The sequence below is a fragment of the Monodon monoceros genome, unplaced genomic scaffold (genome assembly GCF_005190385.1).
Source record: "Monodon monoceros isolate NGI ecotype Baffin Bay Population unplaced genomic scaffold, NGI_Narwhal_1 Super_Scaffold_13, whole genome shotgun sequence".
In the NCBI taxonomy this organism is placed as follows: domain Eukaryota; kingdom Metazoa; phylum Chordata; class Mammalia; order Artiodactyla; family Monodontidae; genus Monodon; species Monodon monoceros.
The window spans coordinates 1,414,102-1,429,876 of NW_021703769.1; the positions used below are offsets into that span (position 1 = coordinate 1,414,102).

Consider the following 15,775-nt stretch of genomic DNA (forward strand, 5'->3'; position numbering starts at 1 on the left):
AAAAAAAAAAAAAAAAAAAAAAAAAAAAAAAAAAAAAAAACCAGGCCACCCACCGCCGCCGCCACAGCCACCCCACCCCGCCGGCCTGCCCCTGCCCGGACCCGCGGGCCGGGCCTCGGCGCCCCAGGGCCTGCTCAGCCCCGCGCCCGCGCCCGCCGGCTTGGGCCTCGGCCTGAGCCTGGGTTTGGACGGGCAGCGCCAGAGGTGAGTGTGGCCCGGGTCACCTGGGGCCTGGGGGGCGGCGGGGTGGCCTGGGGCTGGGTCACCGCGGAGATCGGGGTCACCTGGCGGAGTCACCCAGGACTCAGGGTTGGAGGCAGTGGAGTCGCCCAGGCAAGGAGTTGAGGTGGCCTGGGGGCCTGACAGCCCGGGACACAGGGTCGGGGTGACCTGGGGGCCATCAGCACAGTGAGCAGGGTGGCAGGTGGCCCTGGGCTGGCTCAGCTCATAATGTGGGGTTGAGGTGACCTACAGAAGATCAGGGTCAGCTCGTGCCACAGGGTTTGAGTGACCTGTTAGCGTAGGACTTGGAGACCGGGAGGTGACCCTGATCCCCTGTGAGCCCCAGACACCAGTTGGGGTGTCCTGGGCCCTGTCAGTGAGGGACAGAGGGTTGGGGTGTCCTGCGCCTTGCCAGCCCCAGAAGGGAGTCTTGTCTGGGCCCCACCATCCTAAGATGTCAGAGTCGGGAGTCATCTGCAAGCTGTCAACTCCCTGGACACGGATGTTAGGGTCTCCTCGGGCCCCATGAGTCCCCAGACTTAAGGGTCATGGTCCCCTTAATTCTGCCACCCCTGAATACGGGGTCAGGGTCCTCTCAATCTTGTCAGTCCTCTGAACATGAGTCTGGGGTTCCCTCAGCCCTTATCAGCCCCCAGACACAGAGCCCTGTCAGCTCCAGACACACCCCCCTCCCCAGCCCACCGTTACCAGTCCTGCTGACACAGGGACTCACAAACACCCCCTCTGGGTTCCCCTTCGTTCTCTAAACTGGGTGACCCCCTCCACAGTACAGGGCCATCTTCCCTGTACTGTGACATCTAGCCCCAGAGTCTCCCACGCCAGGCCAGACCTCCCAGCCCCCCATCCCACAGCTACTGGTCACTGGAGGCCCCCCATTACCCCTGCCTCCTTTGTCCACTCTGAGCTCAGGGCCCCTGGGCCTGTCACATCCCAGGTCGCAGGCACTCCCCCTGCCCTGATTTCATTTCTAGGAGCGCCTCAGCCCATCTCAGGGCCACCCCCACCCCTGAGCTCTGCCCCTCTAGTCTGTGCCCCCTGCCCCAAAGCCTGCTTTCCTTAGCCGGCAGACTCTCCAACGGAGTGGTCCTGTCTCCTGGCAGCCATCAGCCCGAGGACAGTCCTCCCTTCACGCCAGGTCCCATTCGAGTCACTCCGACACGCCAGGGCAGAGTGGCAGGGACGTCCGCTGTGTGAGGCCTCGAGGGTCCCGCTCACCTACAGCCAGGCCTGCGCTGTGCCCTCCTCTCCCGGTCCCGCAGCCCTGTGTGTGGTGCTGGGCAGGCCGTGTGTCATTCAGCAAACAGTTCAGGCGCCCTGGTTGGGGGCCAGGCCCTCCCTGTGAACCCGACAGGCCAGCAGCCTGGCCCACGAAGCTGTTCGAATGGGAGGATGCAATGAAGCGCCTGTAACCAGGAGCCCTGCCTGGCGATGGGCTTGATGGCGCTTGCGCCGCTTCTGAAGAGTGTGTGCAGGGGCCCAAGCTCTGGAGGACACAGAACAGGCTGGGATGTGGCACAAGTCAGGTGCCCTTCGGTGTTCCCGCTGCACCCTCCATGGTCCCTGTGTCCCTCCTCCCCTGGCCTGGCCTGTGCAAGGAGCCCTCTCCTGCCCCTCCCTCCCACTTGGCCTTCAAATCCCTGTTCAGATGTCGCAGGGCCGCACCTGCCCACCCAGACTCTGTCCCTCCTCGGTTTCTGCTGCCGAGCACAGGGCCCAGCCCTTGGGTCTGAGAGTCACTGACCCTCCCCTGACAGATGGCAGGCTCCTAGGGTGGGCACTGTCCGTTTCCCTCTGTGCTCCCTGGGCCCAGAGGCAGGGCTGCAGGTAGCCGCTGCTAAGTAGCAAAGGGGGCTGCCAGCTATAGGCTGTGGACTTCGAGGGTAAGTTGTTCTGGGGAATGGAGAGAATCCTGAGGGTCTTTTCCCAAAGTCTGTGTCATGAGTGTGGTGGTCTGACCCAGGCTTTGGGGACAGACCTGGTTGGAATTCCAGCTCCACCTCTCAGGAGCTCTGTGACTCAGAGCAGGTGGCACAGCCTCTCTGAGCCTCAGTTTGCTTCTCTGTGAGATGGGTTTGTGTTAGGTACTACCTGCCGGAGGGGCTGTTGTGAGGTCTGCTGGGTGGCCAGGGCTCAGCGAGGGTGGCGGTGGCCCGGCCCGGGGAGTGAGGACTTGTGTTACATCCCGGTTGCCCAGGGTGTGCTCACAGCTCAGCCCACGGTGGGGAGTTTGTGTTTCATGCTCAGGGCACAGTCTGGTACGGCTGTTGCTGCCAAGCCAGTGAGCGACTCATCAGGATCCTTACCTTCCTCCCTAGAACTTTGCTTTCATTTCGACACCACAGTCACCTAGCGCTTACCCAGTTTCTGGGCTTCTCCGGATGGGTCAGACACAGGCTTGCAGGTCCTCTTCCTGCCCCACCAGACCGCTGCGCCCTCCTCTGTCATGTTGGCCCTCCTCTCTCCAGGGGGGGCTTGGAGGCTTCAGGCAGCAGCAGGGTTTCCTCTCACAGTCCTGGAAGTTACAGCCTGAGTCAGGGCGTGGGCAGGGCCTTGCTCCTGGGAGGGCTCGGGGGTAAGGTTCCCCCAGATGTCCTGGGCTTGTGGCCACAGCCCTGCAGTCTCCTACTCCGTCCTCACACAGCTTCTCCTTGGTGTCTCTGTCATCACCTGGCGTTTCTCTCTGCTTGTAAGGACACCCTGACCCAGCTGGTCGTCGGGTCAGGACCCAGCCTAACGGCTTCACCTTAACTTGGTCACACCTGTGAAGACCCTATTGCAGCTGTGCTCGTAGTCACAGGTGACAGGGGTGAGGACTTCGCATATTTTGGGGACATTGTTCAACCCCCAGCAGTCGTCATTAGTCGTTAGTCCAGGGCACTAACACGGGGGAAGGTGAGCCGGGGGCGTGGCCGGGTTAGCTGGGAGCAGAAACCCTTGCGATTCTGAAGCGCTTGCGCAGGGTCGGCTCCGAGGAAGGGCCTGGGATTTGAGCTGCCGTCTTAGCCAGGAGCCGCCTAGCGCTCTGGAGGCTGCCGAGCGCCTGTCCAAATTAATGCGATTTCGGTGGAGTGTCTGGCAGTCTGTTCACATCACTGATTTGGGGGTTTCTTGCTCTCCAGCTGGAAAACGGCTGGAGGTGGTCACCGAGGTTGGAGCCTAGAGGGGGTCCAGAGGCCTTGCTGAGATGGAGGCCGGCCCAGGACCACATGTGGGTCCTGTCACCCGGGGAAGCTGGCAGGGATTTGGTGAGACAGGGTACCTAGGGAGACCCACTCACTCAACAAGGATGCACGACGGCCTGTGATATGCCAGGCCCCGTGCTCAGGCCCGGGTGAAGTGGTGGGCCGGCCGGACAGGACCCCTGCCCACACTCTCCTGGCAGGGGAGGGTTCAGTGTCGTCGTGCTGGCCCCTGTCAGCAGCCTGCCCGTTCTCAGACCGGCTGAGCCCACGCACAGCAGCCCCTGCGCGTGGCCCCTGGCTCGGACTGAGTGGTCTCCCAACTAGGCAGGAGCCCTTCTCTTCTCAGCTGGGCCGTTTTTTCAGTTACAAAGTGAAGGAGTTTATCAGACAGTGGAAACAACGTCTAAAAAGTGGCGATTTCTCTTCCTGCCTGTCTCAGGGGGAAGGCGAGTATGGGTCACCGGTTTGTAAAGGGGCAGCTGTGAAAGTGAGCCAGTGGGGTGGTCGCCTGTGCCATCTTGACAGCCTCCCCTGTGCCCCCGACCCCATCTTCCCTACAGAGTCCAGCGCAGGCGGCCTCGGGCCAGTCGCCGCCATGTGGGGGACGCCATCCCGTGTGCCTTGGACGGCTTAGCCGCGAGGGCCTCCCGGCTCCCTGGGACTTGCGTTTGCCCAGACGTCGGGGAGTGGGAGAGTGTTAGCTGAGGCGGCAGGAGCCCCGACTTTGTTCTTTGTAGTCTGTTTGTAGCACTTTTTAAACAGAGGAGTAACGGGCGTACAGGGAGAGGCGCGCACATCCTGACCACCGACCAGCAGGACCTGGGGCGCGGCACCGCCTGTCCCCGCTCAGGTCCTCAGCCGGGCCCTGCACACACCGCTTCCAGGGGCCTGCTCCCAATGGGGTCCACGGCGGGATTGCTCCCAGTGGGGGTCGTTTTGGGTAGAGCTGCTGGAACGTTCCTGTCGTGCCTACAGGCCCGGGCCGGCATGTGGTCAGCGTTGGGATTCTGAGCCGTTTCCAGAGCGGCGAGCGCTTAGGGGTGCCGTCCTCCCAGGGCCACGTGGGAGACCGTGGAGGTCCCGCCTCGGGACTCCTGAGAGGCTGCCTCCTTGGTCGACCGGCCAGCAGTGGGTTTGGAAAGGGCGCCGCCTACGGAAGGGGCCGGGCGCCAGTCCCCGTCCTGGGACGAGTGAGCCCGCGGCTGCCTGGCGGCCCCCGGAGGGTCCCCATCCCAGCGGGGCTCTCAGCCTCCCTCGGGCCGCGGGGCCAGCTCCTCTGGGGTGGGAGGTGGGTAGTGGGGGGCTCGAAAGCAACAGCCCCTCACTTGGCCAGCCTGGTCTGTGCTCAGAATTCAGGGTACCCTCGTCAGCGTCGTCCCTGTCTCTGGACCCAAACCCAAATAGCATCACGCGGACACAGGCCGAGTTCAGGAAAGGAGCCCTGAGAGCACGGAGCAGCCTTGATTCCAGCTCCCCCAACGCTGTCAGGAGGGCGGCACGGGGGCAGGTGGCAGAATCCAGGGGCAGAGGCAGCGCCGGGGGGCAGGACGCAGCTCCCAGCCCCTAACTTCCGCCAGCTCTGTGCCTCAGTTTCACCACCTGTACGCTGAGGGCTGTGAGGATTGAGTTTACGTATAAAATGCTTACAGAGAAGAAAATGTAGAAGAAACCCACAAAGACAGAGATGCACGAAACCAGCTGGGATCAGGTGTTGACGCTCAGTGGGATGAGAGAGGTCTCCTGGAGCGGAGCACGCTGGGCCAGAGCTCAGGCAGCCCGGGAGCGTGGGTGCGGGCTGGCCCCCAAGGGCCTATGGCTGCCTCCGTGGAGACTGCCGCTGGCCTCTGGGCCCTGTAAGCGAGGTCCCAGGCGTGCAGGAGCCATCGGGCCTCACCTGGGAAATTACCTGAGGAAGCAAGCCTGAGAAAGCCACGCGGGACTGCTGCCCGGGACCTCTGAGCCCAGCCCCGCGGGGCAGGACACGCACACCTGTCTGGGGCGTTCCCGTCTCCACCAGGCCGGCTTCACTTCCCGGCACGGGTCCTGCACGTCCACCTGCAGTGGGGCGCCCTCTCAGGGCAGGGCCTGCCTCATCGCCCACCGTGGGGCCGGTGCTCACCAGCCCCTACCCCAGGCCTCCTTGGTTGCTGGGTGTCTGCCTGACGTGCCCGTCCTGCTGCCCCCTTCCCACCTAGCCTGACCCGAGAGAGATGTCCTGACCGTGCCAGGCGTCGTCTGGACGCCAGGGGTCCTGCCAGGGGGAGGGTCCCGTGAGATGCTGCAAGGAAGGCGGCATCAGGGCAGGCTGCAGCTTCCGGGAGCAGCTCAGCAGCGAGGCTCAGCCTCTTAGGAAATGGCTGCTGTTGACACCTGGGCCCTGGGCACCTGCCCAGCCCAGGCTGAGTGTGAGACCCGGGTTCCTCCATCTCGTAAACCACGGTGACCTGAGCCCCAGGAGGAGTGGGGCAGCAGAGCCCGGCTTCTTGGCTTTGTCCTGAGCGGTCCCTGCTGGTGGCCTTGGTGGCAAGAACCTGGGTGTGTGACCTTGATCTGAGGGTGCAGCCTGCGCAGGGTTTCTGGGCCCAGTGCCAGGTGGGAGGCTGCCCTCCCGAGCTCCCTGTGTGCTGGGTGCTGGTAAGGCCCCCTCCTGGGATGGTTTTAAACCAGACCAAACACCCGGTTTGTCTCTGGGACAACCCCAGCACTATGAGCACCTCAGAGGGCTGGGGGCAGCCCCCTGGGGTCAGCACCTCATCGGGCAGCCGGTCTTTGGTTCCCTTTTGTGGTCACCGGCACACACTCCTCCCCGACCACCCAGCACGTCTGGGGGTCTCTGGCCTTCAGCCTCAGGCCTGACCTAAGGCCATTTGTGTCCCCTCCCGAGGAGTCACTGAGGCCATCTCCCCAGCCCAGGGGGCCTCCTGACCACGCAGCCACACGTCTGGGTTCAGACTCCCCTCTGTGTGGGTCTAATAGAAGCGCTTTCCTCCCTGTCCCTGGGCAGGGCTTTGCTCTGGGAAGAGTTCTGGCCGCCAGGCCTGGATGATGCTGAGGCGGGGCTGCGGGTTGTTGCGTTTCTGGCTCCTTTATGCTCCCAGGGGTGAGCTGAGAGGCAGGAGGCAAGGGCGGGGGAGCACCGCAAGCTCAGCACGCCCACTGGCCCACTGTGCTTCCGGCGACAGGCCCAAGCAGACACCTCCCTGACGTGCATACCGGGACTGCTGCTGCCCCGGGGAGGGGGAGGGCCATGTGTGAACTGAGCCTCAAGTCAAGGGGGACGTAGCCACAGGAAGATCTGGAGAAAGAAGGTTCCAGACCGAGGGAACAGCCCCTGCCAGGGCCCTGAGCCCGGGGGCGGGGGCTGGTGCAGGGAGGGCGGCCCAGCCGAGGGGGAGAGGCTTCTAGGTGTCCTGGGCCGGGGCAGCACTACACGCTGAGGTGGGCGGGAGGGGGTCGGCAGGATGTGTGTTTGTCACGGTGGCAGAGCCACCGCGGGACCCTGTCCAGCCCCACCATGCCCCCTTCCCGGGACCCCTGGCTGAGCTCTGAGAGGCGGTGGGCAGACCAGGGCCCGGCCAGCCATCCCTCCCGGTGCCATGTCCCCCTCAGGTTCTTCTGGCCTTGGGTGGCCCTGCCCAACACTCAGACGTCACCGCAGACCTGCTTCTGGCCCATGGCCTGGGGGCCCCATCGGGGCCTGAGAAGCAGGCTGGGCCTCTGGGAGGAGGGCGCATGAGGCAGCCTCTGGACAGTACCCTGAGGCCCTGCCGTGTCCTCTTTACAGAAGGCGCGTAGGCTCCCAGCGCTGCTCGCTCGAGTTTCTGGAAGACACGGTGGGATGTGCCTCGGTTCAAAGGTAAGGAGCCCCGCCTGCCGCTTGCACCCCCGTCCTTTCTCCTGGGGCCAGAGAGGCTCCCAGGAGGGGAAGAGTGACCTCCTTTTCACCTGCAGAACCAAACATACATCTGGATCCCCAAGACACAAAGGCCTGAAGAAGACGCACTTCATCAAGAATATGAGGCAGTACGACACCAAGAACAGCAGGTGTCAGCGTGTGCCAGCCCAGCCCCAGCCCCATGGCTGCCCACCGGGTCCTCCCTCGTGCCTGCTGGGATCTGGGGTCCTGCCCTTGTCAGCAACCATTTCTTCCTTCAGCGCGCTAAGGAATTGCTCGCCCACACGGCCCAGCCCATGTCCCTTCGGAAGTGGACCCTCTCCCCATCCCACCCTCTTCCCTCCGTATTCACCAAACGCTGGGGTCCTCAGCACGTCCGGGCGAGGAGCCACCCGGCCACCGCAGCCTTGAGTAGAAGTCTAAAGCACAGGGATGCTGGAAACACAGTGGGAACAGGCAGAGCGGTGGGCTGTGTCCGGGGGAGAAGGGAACACAGAGGGCATCTGGCTTCCCTGAACAGGGCTGCAGAGTGATAGCCAGTGTCCAGCACAGCCCTCCGAGGCCCTACATCTGTAGAAGCCCCGTCCCTCATGCCCCGTGTCCCTCACGCTCTGCCCTCCTGGCCTTGAGGCCATCGTCCTGACCCAAAGCGTCTCCAGACCGTTCCCCTTCCTGCTGGAGGCCGTGCCCAGGCACCTACCAGGCAGCTCTGGTCGGGCAGTGCTGCGTCTTCCCTGCGGTGGCTGTAGCTCGGACAGTCCTGGAACCCCAGCGTGGTCCCCAGCATGACGGGCTTGGCCCAGGAGCAGGCCCCCGGCAGACTGAGCGCCGGGCTGGTTTCAGTGGACCCTTGGTGCCCAGGGTCCCAGCCAGGGAAGGGGGTCTTCCACCGTCGTCCTCCCTGCTGAACTGGGGCCGGGCTGGGCAGAGCCATGCCCAGAGGAAGGAAAGGCCATCCTCCCTGCTGTGTGCCCCACGCAGCGGCCCCTCTCGGGCCACTTTGTCTCGGAACATGGAACTGGGCGCTTTCTGATGCCGTGAGGCTCCTGCCCTGCTGGGATGCCCGAGGATGGGCTTCCCCGACCAGCAGACACCAGCCCCGATCTGCCTCTGGTGTCCGCACAGCCTGGCTTCTCTCGTATGAACCGCCATCCCAGGCGCCCCCCGATGCCTGGGGCAGTTCCCATCTGAGTCTAGGCAGGAAGGGAAACGCCTGCCGCCCTGCCCTGACCCCGTCCTTCCCACAGGATCGTGCTCATCTGCGCCAAGCGGTCCCTGTGTGCGGCCTTCTCGGTCCTGCCCTATGGAGAAGGCCTGCGTGTCAGGTGAGCTGCTGGTCCCCACCGGCCGGGGGCTCCACACCGTCTCAGCCTCACACGGGGCCAGCAGACCAGCTTCTGCCGAAGCTGCTTGAGAGCTCGAAGGCCGTTTGGGTCCTGGTCCTCGGGGAGGGGCGCGTCCGCACCGTTACCCCGTTTGAGCTGCTAAACGTCGGTGCCTGGGATGTTCCTCCTGGCGGGATACTGCTGTGCATCCCGTGACCAGTCCAGGCAGCTGTGCCCAGCGTATAGCCCCGGGAAGAGGGAGATGGCTGTCAGGGTGGGGGCGCAGCGGGACCTGGTGCCCGAGGGTGTGGCTGCAGGTGGAGGGTGCACCCCTGAGAAGTGACTTGAGGTGAAGCCGAGGCCGGCCCACCACCAGGGAGATTGAACAGGAAGGGCCTGGGACCAGGAAGGAGCTGAGACAGAGACGGCTCTCATAGCGGGAGTCCTCGTGACCCCTGCTGAGGCTGCTACAGGGCCTCGAGGGTGTGGAGGTGGGGCGCTGTGGGCCCCTGGGGCTCAGCTCCCGCCTGCGCAAGGTCGGGGGCGGGGCCGGCAGCTCTGTCCATCCCGTGTGTTGCAGTGACCTGAGGGTGGACAGCCAGAAGCAGAGGCATCCGTCCGGCGGCGTTTCCGTGTCTTCCGAGATGGTTTTCCAGTTGGAAGGCGTCGAGCTGGGGGCGGATGGAAAGGTAGGAGCAGACGCCCAAACAGGCCGGTCGCCTTGTGGGGGCCTGGTGACAATGGGAGGTTGGGGCCCCCGAGGCAGGGAGGAGCTCCGGCTGCAGATCCCAGATGAGGGGCGGGGCGTTCTGGAACCTGCAAGCGGGGAGCAGCGTCAGCCCTGGGCGGCGGGAGCTGCAGCGGTCAGGAGGGACCTGGCTGGACCTCTGGTCCTGGACGGGGCGGCGGGGCTAAGCCCGATGCACTGCCTGCCAGGTTGTGTCTTACGCCAAGTTCCTGTACCCCACCAACGCCCTGGTCACGCTCAAGCCGGACAGCCACGGCCCGCCACCTCAGCCCCGGCCCAGTGCCCCCCGCGCTCTGCTGGGGCCCAGATGCAAACCCATCCCGCCCAGGGCAGCGCCAGCTGGCTCGGAACTAGGTAGCCCAAGGGCCCTGACTGGGAGCAGGGCAGGTGCCCCGGTGCATCCCATCCAAGCCCACAGTCCTCAGCCCAAGCCTGGGGAGCGGGTCCGCCGCAGCCTCTTAGGAGGGGGGCCCCCAGAGCGCACGCCCTGTGCTGCCCCTGAGCCCAGCCGCAGAGAACCTGCACCCACCGATGGCTCTGGGCGGGGGCCCCTCCTCATCAGGACGTCCTCCCCGACCCCGGCCCCCGAGGAGGGGGACCACACCTGGAGCCCCTGACCCCGCTCTCCTTGTCCCACGATGACGCCCTCAGCACAGCTGCTGCCTGGCACTAGGCTGGGGTTGGCCAAGCCACTCACCGGGGCTTGTGGTGGGTCAGGGCTGCCCTCTGCTCGCAGGGGCCGACGCGGGGGATGCCCTGGAGTACAACCCCGACCTCCTGGATGACCCTCAGTGGCCCTGCGGCAAGCACAAGCGCGTCCTCATCTTCGCGTCCTACATGGTAGGGGCGCCGCCCGGGGCTGGGCTGTGGGCCGGCACCGGGGGCGGGGGCAGCTACGCGCCCTGGGCCCAGCCTCACCCACGTCTTGGCACTGTTCTCGCGGGCCCGGGGCCTCACGGTTGCAGGCCCAGGTGGCGTGCAGACGCCCCTGGGGCTGCATGGGGACGGTCCTTATCCATCGCAGACCACAGTGATAGAGTACGTGAAGCCCTCCGACCTCAAGAAGGACATGAACGAGACCTTCAGGGAGAAGTTCCCGCACATCAAGCTGACGCTGAGCAAAATCAGGAGGTGAGGAGGGCCGAGGAGGCATCCTCAAGCCCGCTGCCCGACAGGGCCTTTCGCATGCTGCTGCCAGGCCGGGTCTACGTAGATTCCTGAGCTTGAGAAAGGGACGCGCCCCTCCTCAGCCCCCTCCCGCCATCCAGCCAGGCCAGTGCCAGCAGCTCCCCTGCCGCCTCCTTGGTCAGGTGCCCTCGGTGCTTCTCATACCTGCCCACACCTGCAGGGCTCCTCGTCACTGGTGCCCACAGCCCCTGAGCCGGGCCCTGTGACCGTCCCCACTTGATAGATGACGAGGTTGAGGCCCCACAGCTAGAGGTCCAGACTCTGCCTCAGCACGGCCGCACCTCAGGGCCTTTGCACCGACCTTCCCTCCCCACACGGCCCCCTCACTGCCACAGGAGCACGGGGACTCTGTCCTCCGGGGGGTCCCCTTGAGGACAGTTGGGTGCCGCGGGCCCAGCCGAGGGCCAAGTGGAGACCAAGACCAGCCTGCTGCCCGCCCACCAAGACGTGGGCCCTAGCGCCGGGCCACAGCCTCTGGGAGGAAATGGCGCTTTTCTGGTGGCCCAAAGGCACACCCCTCAAGCAGGGACGTGGGCGCTTCCTGGCCCCAAAGCCCTTGGCTCCCGTGTAAACCCGCAGTTTGAAACGCGAGATGTGGAACCTGTCTGAGGAGTGCGGTCTGGAGCCCGTGACGGTGTCCATGGCCTATGTGTACTTCGAGAAGCTGGTCCTGCAGGGCAAGGTCAACAAGCAGAACCGCAAGCTGTGCGCGGGCGCCTGCGTGCTGCTGGCCGCCAAGATCAGCAGCGACCTCCGCAAGAACGACGTGAAGCAGCTCATCGATGTGAGTATGCACGTCCCTATCCCCCCCGCTCCCGGCTGCGGGAGGCGGGACCACCCCCCACGCCCAGACCCAGCCACCTGGCCGGGAACCGGAGGAGGGGCCGCAGCTCAACCCCTCTCTCTTCTTCAACACAGAAGTTAGAAGAAAAGTTTCGGTTCAACAGACGGGATCTGATTGGGTTTGAGTTCACGGTGCTCGTGGCCCTGGAACTTGCTCTCTACCTTCCCGAGAACCAGGTGTTACCTCATTACCGACGCCTCACGCAGCAGTTCTAGCGTGGCCCGGCCCCTGTGGGCGCTCCTGGCACGTCGTGGGCCGGCGGGCGCATTTCCAGGCACTGGGTGTGGACGCGCGGCCCTCGCCGGCTGGTGCCACCGCTCCCCCACGCCCCGGCTTCCCTGGAGGGACATGGCTTCCATTCCAAAGCACACCACACCACCGCGGTATTTCGGAGAGCCCTGCTTGCGTTACTCCGTGAACAAAATGTGGGGCTTTGTTGTTTCTTTTTTTCCTGTGCCTGGTCTGGCACCAGGACTTAATGATGCGCGGTGGTGGATCCTGACTTCACAGCTTTTCTCCTCTTCGCATCACCCAGCCTTCTGCTACCATCGTAGCCACTGCACTAGTGTCTCGTGGAGATCTGGGTCTCCAGACCTCACTGCACGCGCTGGATTGCCAGCGTTAACCTGTTGGGCATTAATCTCAGCTGTTTGGGGTTTTCGGACGTGGAGAGCGCACTGTGGAATCCCCACTCCCCCCCTCGGCCCGGCTCCTTCCCAGCCCAGCACAGCCCCCTCGGGGGGTGTGCACCCACCTACCCACATCCACACACACAGCTCTGGCGTCAGCCTAAGCCAAGGATAGCAGACCCCTGGTTGGTTTTAGTCTCATTTTTTTACTCTCAGACTTCTGTTCTTCCAAGGTCACATCACTGTGAAGTCCCGACGCCCTGTTGGGGGTCACACACCCCAGCAGGCCTCTGGGCACAGAACTAGCCCACCCCACGCAAGGATCCGTCTCACCGGGAAGACCCCCCCCTTGCCCACGACACTGGGGACCTTCAGGATGACTGGATTGCTGGCTCTTGATCTTCCTACGCAATATTGTGGAGAAACCGTGTTTACTGTCGTGTAGGATTTGGTTCTTTGGGTCTTTTTTCCTGAGGGAACAGAAACTGGTTAAACGGCGTGCTGAAGTTGTGACTTGAACCACACCTGAGCCTCCAGCGGGAAGGAGACTGACCACTTCACAGCCCTGCCTCCCTGCAAGGGTCGGGCCAGCGTTCTTCCTCCCGGCAGGAAGTGGGAGCCGCCTGGGCCAGAGGAGCCGCCACACCAAGCCAACCCCAAAGGCCGGTCGTTGTCCTGGGCAGGTGTGTGCCCGGCACGCCAGCTTCTCTACGCTACACGTGGCCCAGTTCATCCACTTGCTGCCCCACCAGAAACACTGAAGACCGCGGGCTGGAGCTTCTCCTTCACGGGTCAGCTGCTCTCAGAAAGGACCGTGTTGGCTGGGCCATTAAGCTGCTTCCCTACTGCTGTCCCATAAGCCTGTCACTGGAGGGGCTCCGGGACAGTCCCACCCTGCATCCTACGCGTGTGCACTGGTGCTTTTGCAGAACAGAGGCCAGCCCTCATCAGAGCGCTCAACCACCAGCAACTTGAGACCCCAGCAGGGGTGCAGGACGGCGGCTCCCGCCCTGCTGGCTGCTGTTCCTGCTTCCTCAGTCAGTCGCTTGGGCTAAGGGAGGAGAGGGGGACAACTGCAGGATGGAGCGTGAAGCCCGAGTCTGTATTCTGAACTTATTTATTGAGGAGTGCCTCTTCCCCGTCTTCCCCAAGATGGCTCCCAAACCTGACGTGCACCAAGGAGGGCTTGAAGGATGAAGCTGCTAGGCCCCAGGCAACTCTTCTGCAAGGTGACCTGTCCAGCCAACACAGCGTCTCAAGGACACTCGTTACAGGCACTGCAGGGGACCGACTTACAAAATGTACGTCCTGGTTTACAATTCAGCCTTGAGGAACACATCTTCCTGGAAATGTCTATACAGATGTCAGAATGGCTGATACAGTAACTTTACCTGTTCATGTAGTGAGAATGTCATTCACCAAACCCGTCTGTAAGCTTCCCTTGAGTGCACTGCATCCTTTTTAATGTCAACAGCTGCCACTGTGTGGTACTCAAGTGAAGCCAGTATTTAAGGCATTAAACTCCAGCCCAAAATGTCACCGCCTAGAACCAGCCCAAACATCTGTATCCAAGGGCCTGGGGCCACGCCCTCAGTGCCTAGGAGGCGCTGTGGACTTAAATGAGCGCTTAAGTGGCCATCTGACCTCACTGTCTAGTCAAGTGTCATGGATCTGTTTGCAAAAAGTCATGTATTTGTGCTTTAAGTAAAATTTGGTTTTGCAATGTGTCATAGGCTGCCCTTCAGCCGGCCGGCCCCTTCCAATCACAGCAAAACGCCAGCCCGGACCCTCCAGAGCACAGAGGAGCCCTCCCTCCACTCCCCCACCCCCCCGCCCAAAGCACAGAAGTGAAACAACAGATAGGTTTTCACTCTTTATTTATAACACACGTTCCACATCCAGGATCCTCTCCAGTCAGAAGTTCCTGGAACAAAAGGAAGAACTTTAAAACCTGGTCTCCAAAGACATCCTGGGCCTCTGTGCCCAAACCCCAGTCCTCTTACTTTGAGACAATGCCGTCAGCCTTGGCCAGTCGGAGAATGGAGTCATCTGACTCGCCCTAGGGGAGAACGCACATTGGGACCAGGCGCCCTGCTGGCCAGAGGTCCAGCCACACTGCCGTCCAAACCGACCAAGGGTAGACACGCTAACATCAGGCAGACCCCTGACGGTACAGGGGTCAGACCCCTGGGGCTGGAAGGAGCTGTGATAACTGGGAAGCTCCAAGGTCATGGCCTGCCTGTTTTCTGAGGGTGGGCCCCGAGCACCCTTTTCCACCCCCAGGAAGGGGCTGACAGCCAGCCCAGTCCAGTGCGGCACGCTGCAGTCTCTTCTGCCAACGAACCTGCTCAGGGTGGGAGCAGGGAGGGAGATGCCACTCCGGTTCAAAGGCCCGCTGAGCGAGGCCGGGGAACACTCACCATCCTGCGAATGGCCCCGCAGATGGCATAGGTTTTAAACTGGCCGTTGAACCTGCCTGTCACCTTGTCAACCTATGAATCGAGAATCGAGAATGGGGGTCACAAAGAGGTGCACCCAAACGCCTTCGGGTCTAAACCTGGGGTTTGGGAATCGACGTGAGGCCCGCCGAGACCTCGCCCCTCCCCAGGGGACAAGCCGTCCCGCCGCCCGGCTCACCTCGGCCACGTTCATCTGGATGGACGCGTGGTCCTTGGCGCCTATGATGCGGTTGCTGGCAGAGCTGCGGGGGGAGCGCAGTGAGCGGGGACGGGGCTTGGCGAGCGAGGGGCAGGGAGAGGGCTCGGCGGCCGGTGGCGGCGGCGGGGGATGCAGGGACCGGGTCGGAAGATGCTCACCATTTCCGCGGCACGTACAGGTCCACGAACTCGCCGGCGTCGTTCTGCATGTTGAGGGAGCGTCTGTGGAGCCCCCCGCAGCGCCGTGAGGACGGGCCGTGTCCGCGCGCTCGGGTCCGTCCCCGCCCCGCACCGACCCGGGCTCCGGGCCGCCACCCCGCCCAGGCCCCGACCCACGCACGCCCGAGTCCGTCCCCGCCCCGCACCGACCCGCCCCAGGCCCCCGCGCCGCCACCCAGCCCGGGCCCCGGCCCCGACCCCGACCGCGGCCGCGAGACCTACCGGGTGGCACCACAACGAGCGCGAGTGCAGAGAGGAAGGGCCTTCTCCCCCGGCAGTGCTATTAGCGGGTGGGGCGGGGCCTTGGCGAGTACTTCCGGGTCCCGCACGCCCCCGCGACTCTACGCAGAGAGCAAGGCCGGCCGCTCTGACGCACTTCTGCTTCCGGCGGGTGAGAGCCTCCTGACGTCTGGCGACCGCAAGGGGGCCGAGGCCGCGCCTCGAGGGCGAGTCGCCGTGCTGGGCGGGTGGCCGGCGCGGACTCGCGAGGGCGCCCGCGGGCGGGTCCCCGCAGCGGTGGGCTGCGCCCAGGGCGGGCGCTTCCCGTCTCCGGGACCGCCCGGTGCCCGCGGCCGCTCAGTCAGGACCTGAGGACCCGGGGGGCGAGGGCGGGGGCCGGGGGCCCTGGAACGGGCCGCGCTCGTCAGCACGTGAGAGCTGCGGACCGGAGCGCTTACCCCGGAGACAAGCCGGGCATCACGAACGTGGACGCAGGAGGGGCGCCGTTGGTTCTAAGAGCGAAGAGTGGGGAGAGCCCCTGGGGTCTTGAGGGAGGAGGTGCAGGGCTGGGGTGGGGGGCGCCCTCCCAGGCCGTGGAAGACAACCCCTCGGGAAACCAGTGCCTG

The 15,775-nt window shown here is 64.1% G+C and overlaps 2 protein-coding genes across 2 annotated transcripts; one reads left to right on the forward strand and one right to left on the reverse strand.

Moving 5' to 3' along the window:
* The first annotated feature begins 7,070 nt into the window (after nt 1-7,070).
* On the forward strand, nt 7,071-13,778 carry CABLES2 (Cdk5 and Abl enzyme substrate 2). The gene is made up of 9 exons (XM_029222301.1): nt 7,071-7,281; nt 7,377-7,469; nt 8,568-8,645; nt 9,226-9,334; nt 9,582-9,747; nt 10,130-10,233; nt 10,418-10,524; nt 11,161-11,365; nt 11,500-13,778. Exons 2-9 carry the CDS (start codon nt 7,441-7,443, stop codon nt 11,638-11,640), a joined length of 939 nt encoding a protein of 312 aa, XP_029078134.1. The 5' UTR covers nt 7,071-7,281; nt 7,377-7,440; the 3' UTR covers nt 11,641-13,778.
* Nucleotides 13,779-13,914: 136 nt separating this feature from the next.
* On the reverse strand, nt 13,915-15,282 carry RPS21 (ribosomal protein S21). Its single transcript, XM_029219419.1, has 6 exons — nt 15,153-15,282; nt 14,871-14,933; nt 14,692-14,755; nt 14,475-14,546; nt 14,058-14,113; nt 13,915-13,978 (listed from the first exon to the last, which is right to left on the reverse strand). The coding sequence occupies exons 2-6, from the start codon at nt 14,918-14,920 to the stop codon at nt 13,969-13,971; spliced, it is 252 nt and encodes an 83-aa protein (XP_029075252.1). The 5' UTR covers nt 14,921-14,933; nt 15,153-15,282; the 3' UTR covers nt 13,915-13,968.
* Nucleotides 15,283-15,775: the final 493 nt, after the last annotated feature.

Excerpts from the sequence above, each read along its gene's own strand:
- CABLES2 (XM_029222301.1), top strand. The coding sequence starts at position 7,441 with ATGAGGCAGTACGACACCAAGAACAGCAG. Across the intron at positions 9,748-10,129 it reads GCCAGCTGGCTCGGAACTAG|GGGCCGACGCGGGGGATGCC; the intron begins GTAGCCCAAGGG and ends CTCTGCTCGCAG. Across the intron at positions 11,366-11,499 it reads ACGTGAAGCAGCTCATCGAT|AAGTTAGAAGAAAAGTTTCG; the intron begins GTGAGTATGCAC and ends TCTTCAACACAG.
- RPS21 (XM_029219419.1), bottom strand. The coding sequence starts at position 14,920 with ATGCAGAACGACGCCGGCGAGTTCGTGGACCTGTACGTGCCGCGGAAA. Across the intron at positions 14,756-14,870 it reads CTGTACGTGCCGCGGAAATG|CTCTGCCAGCAACCGCATCA; the intron begins GTGAGCATCTTC and ends CTCCCCCCGCAG. Across the intron at positions 14,114-14,474 it reads GCGGGGCCATTCGCAGGATG|GGCGAGTCAGATGACTCCAT; the intron begins GTGAGTGTTCCC and ends GTTCTCCCCTAG.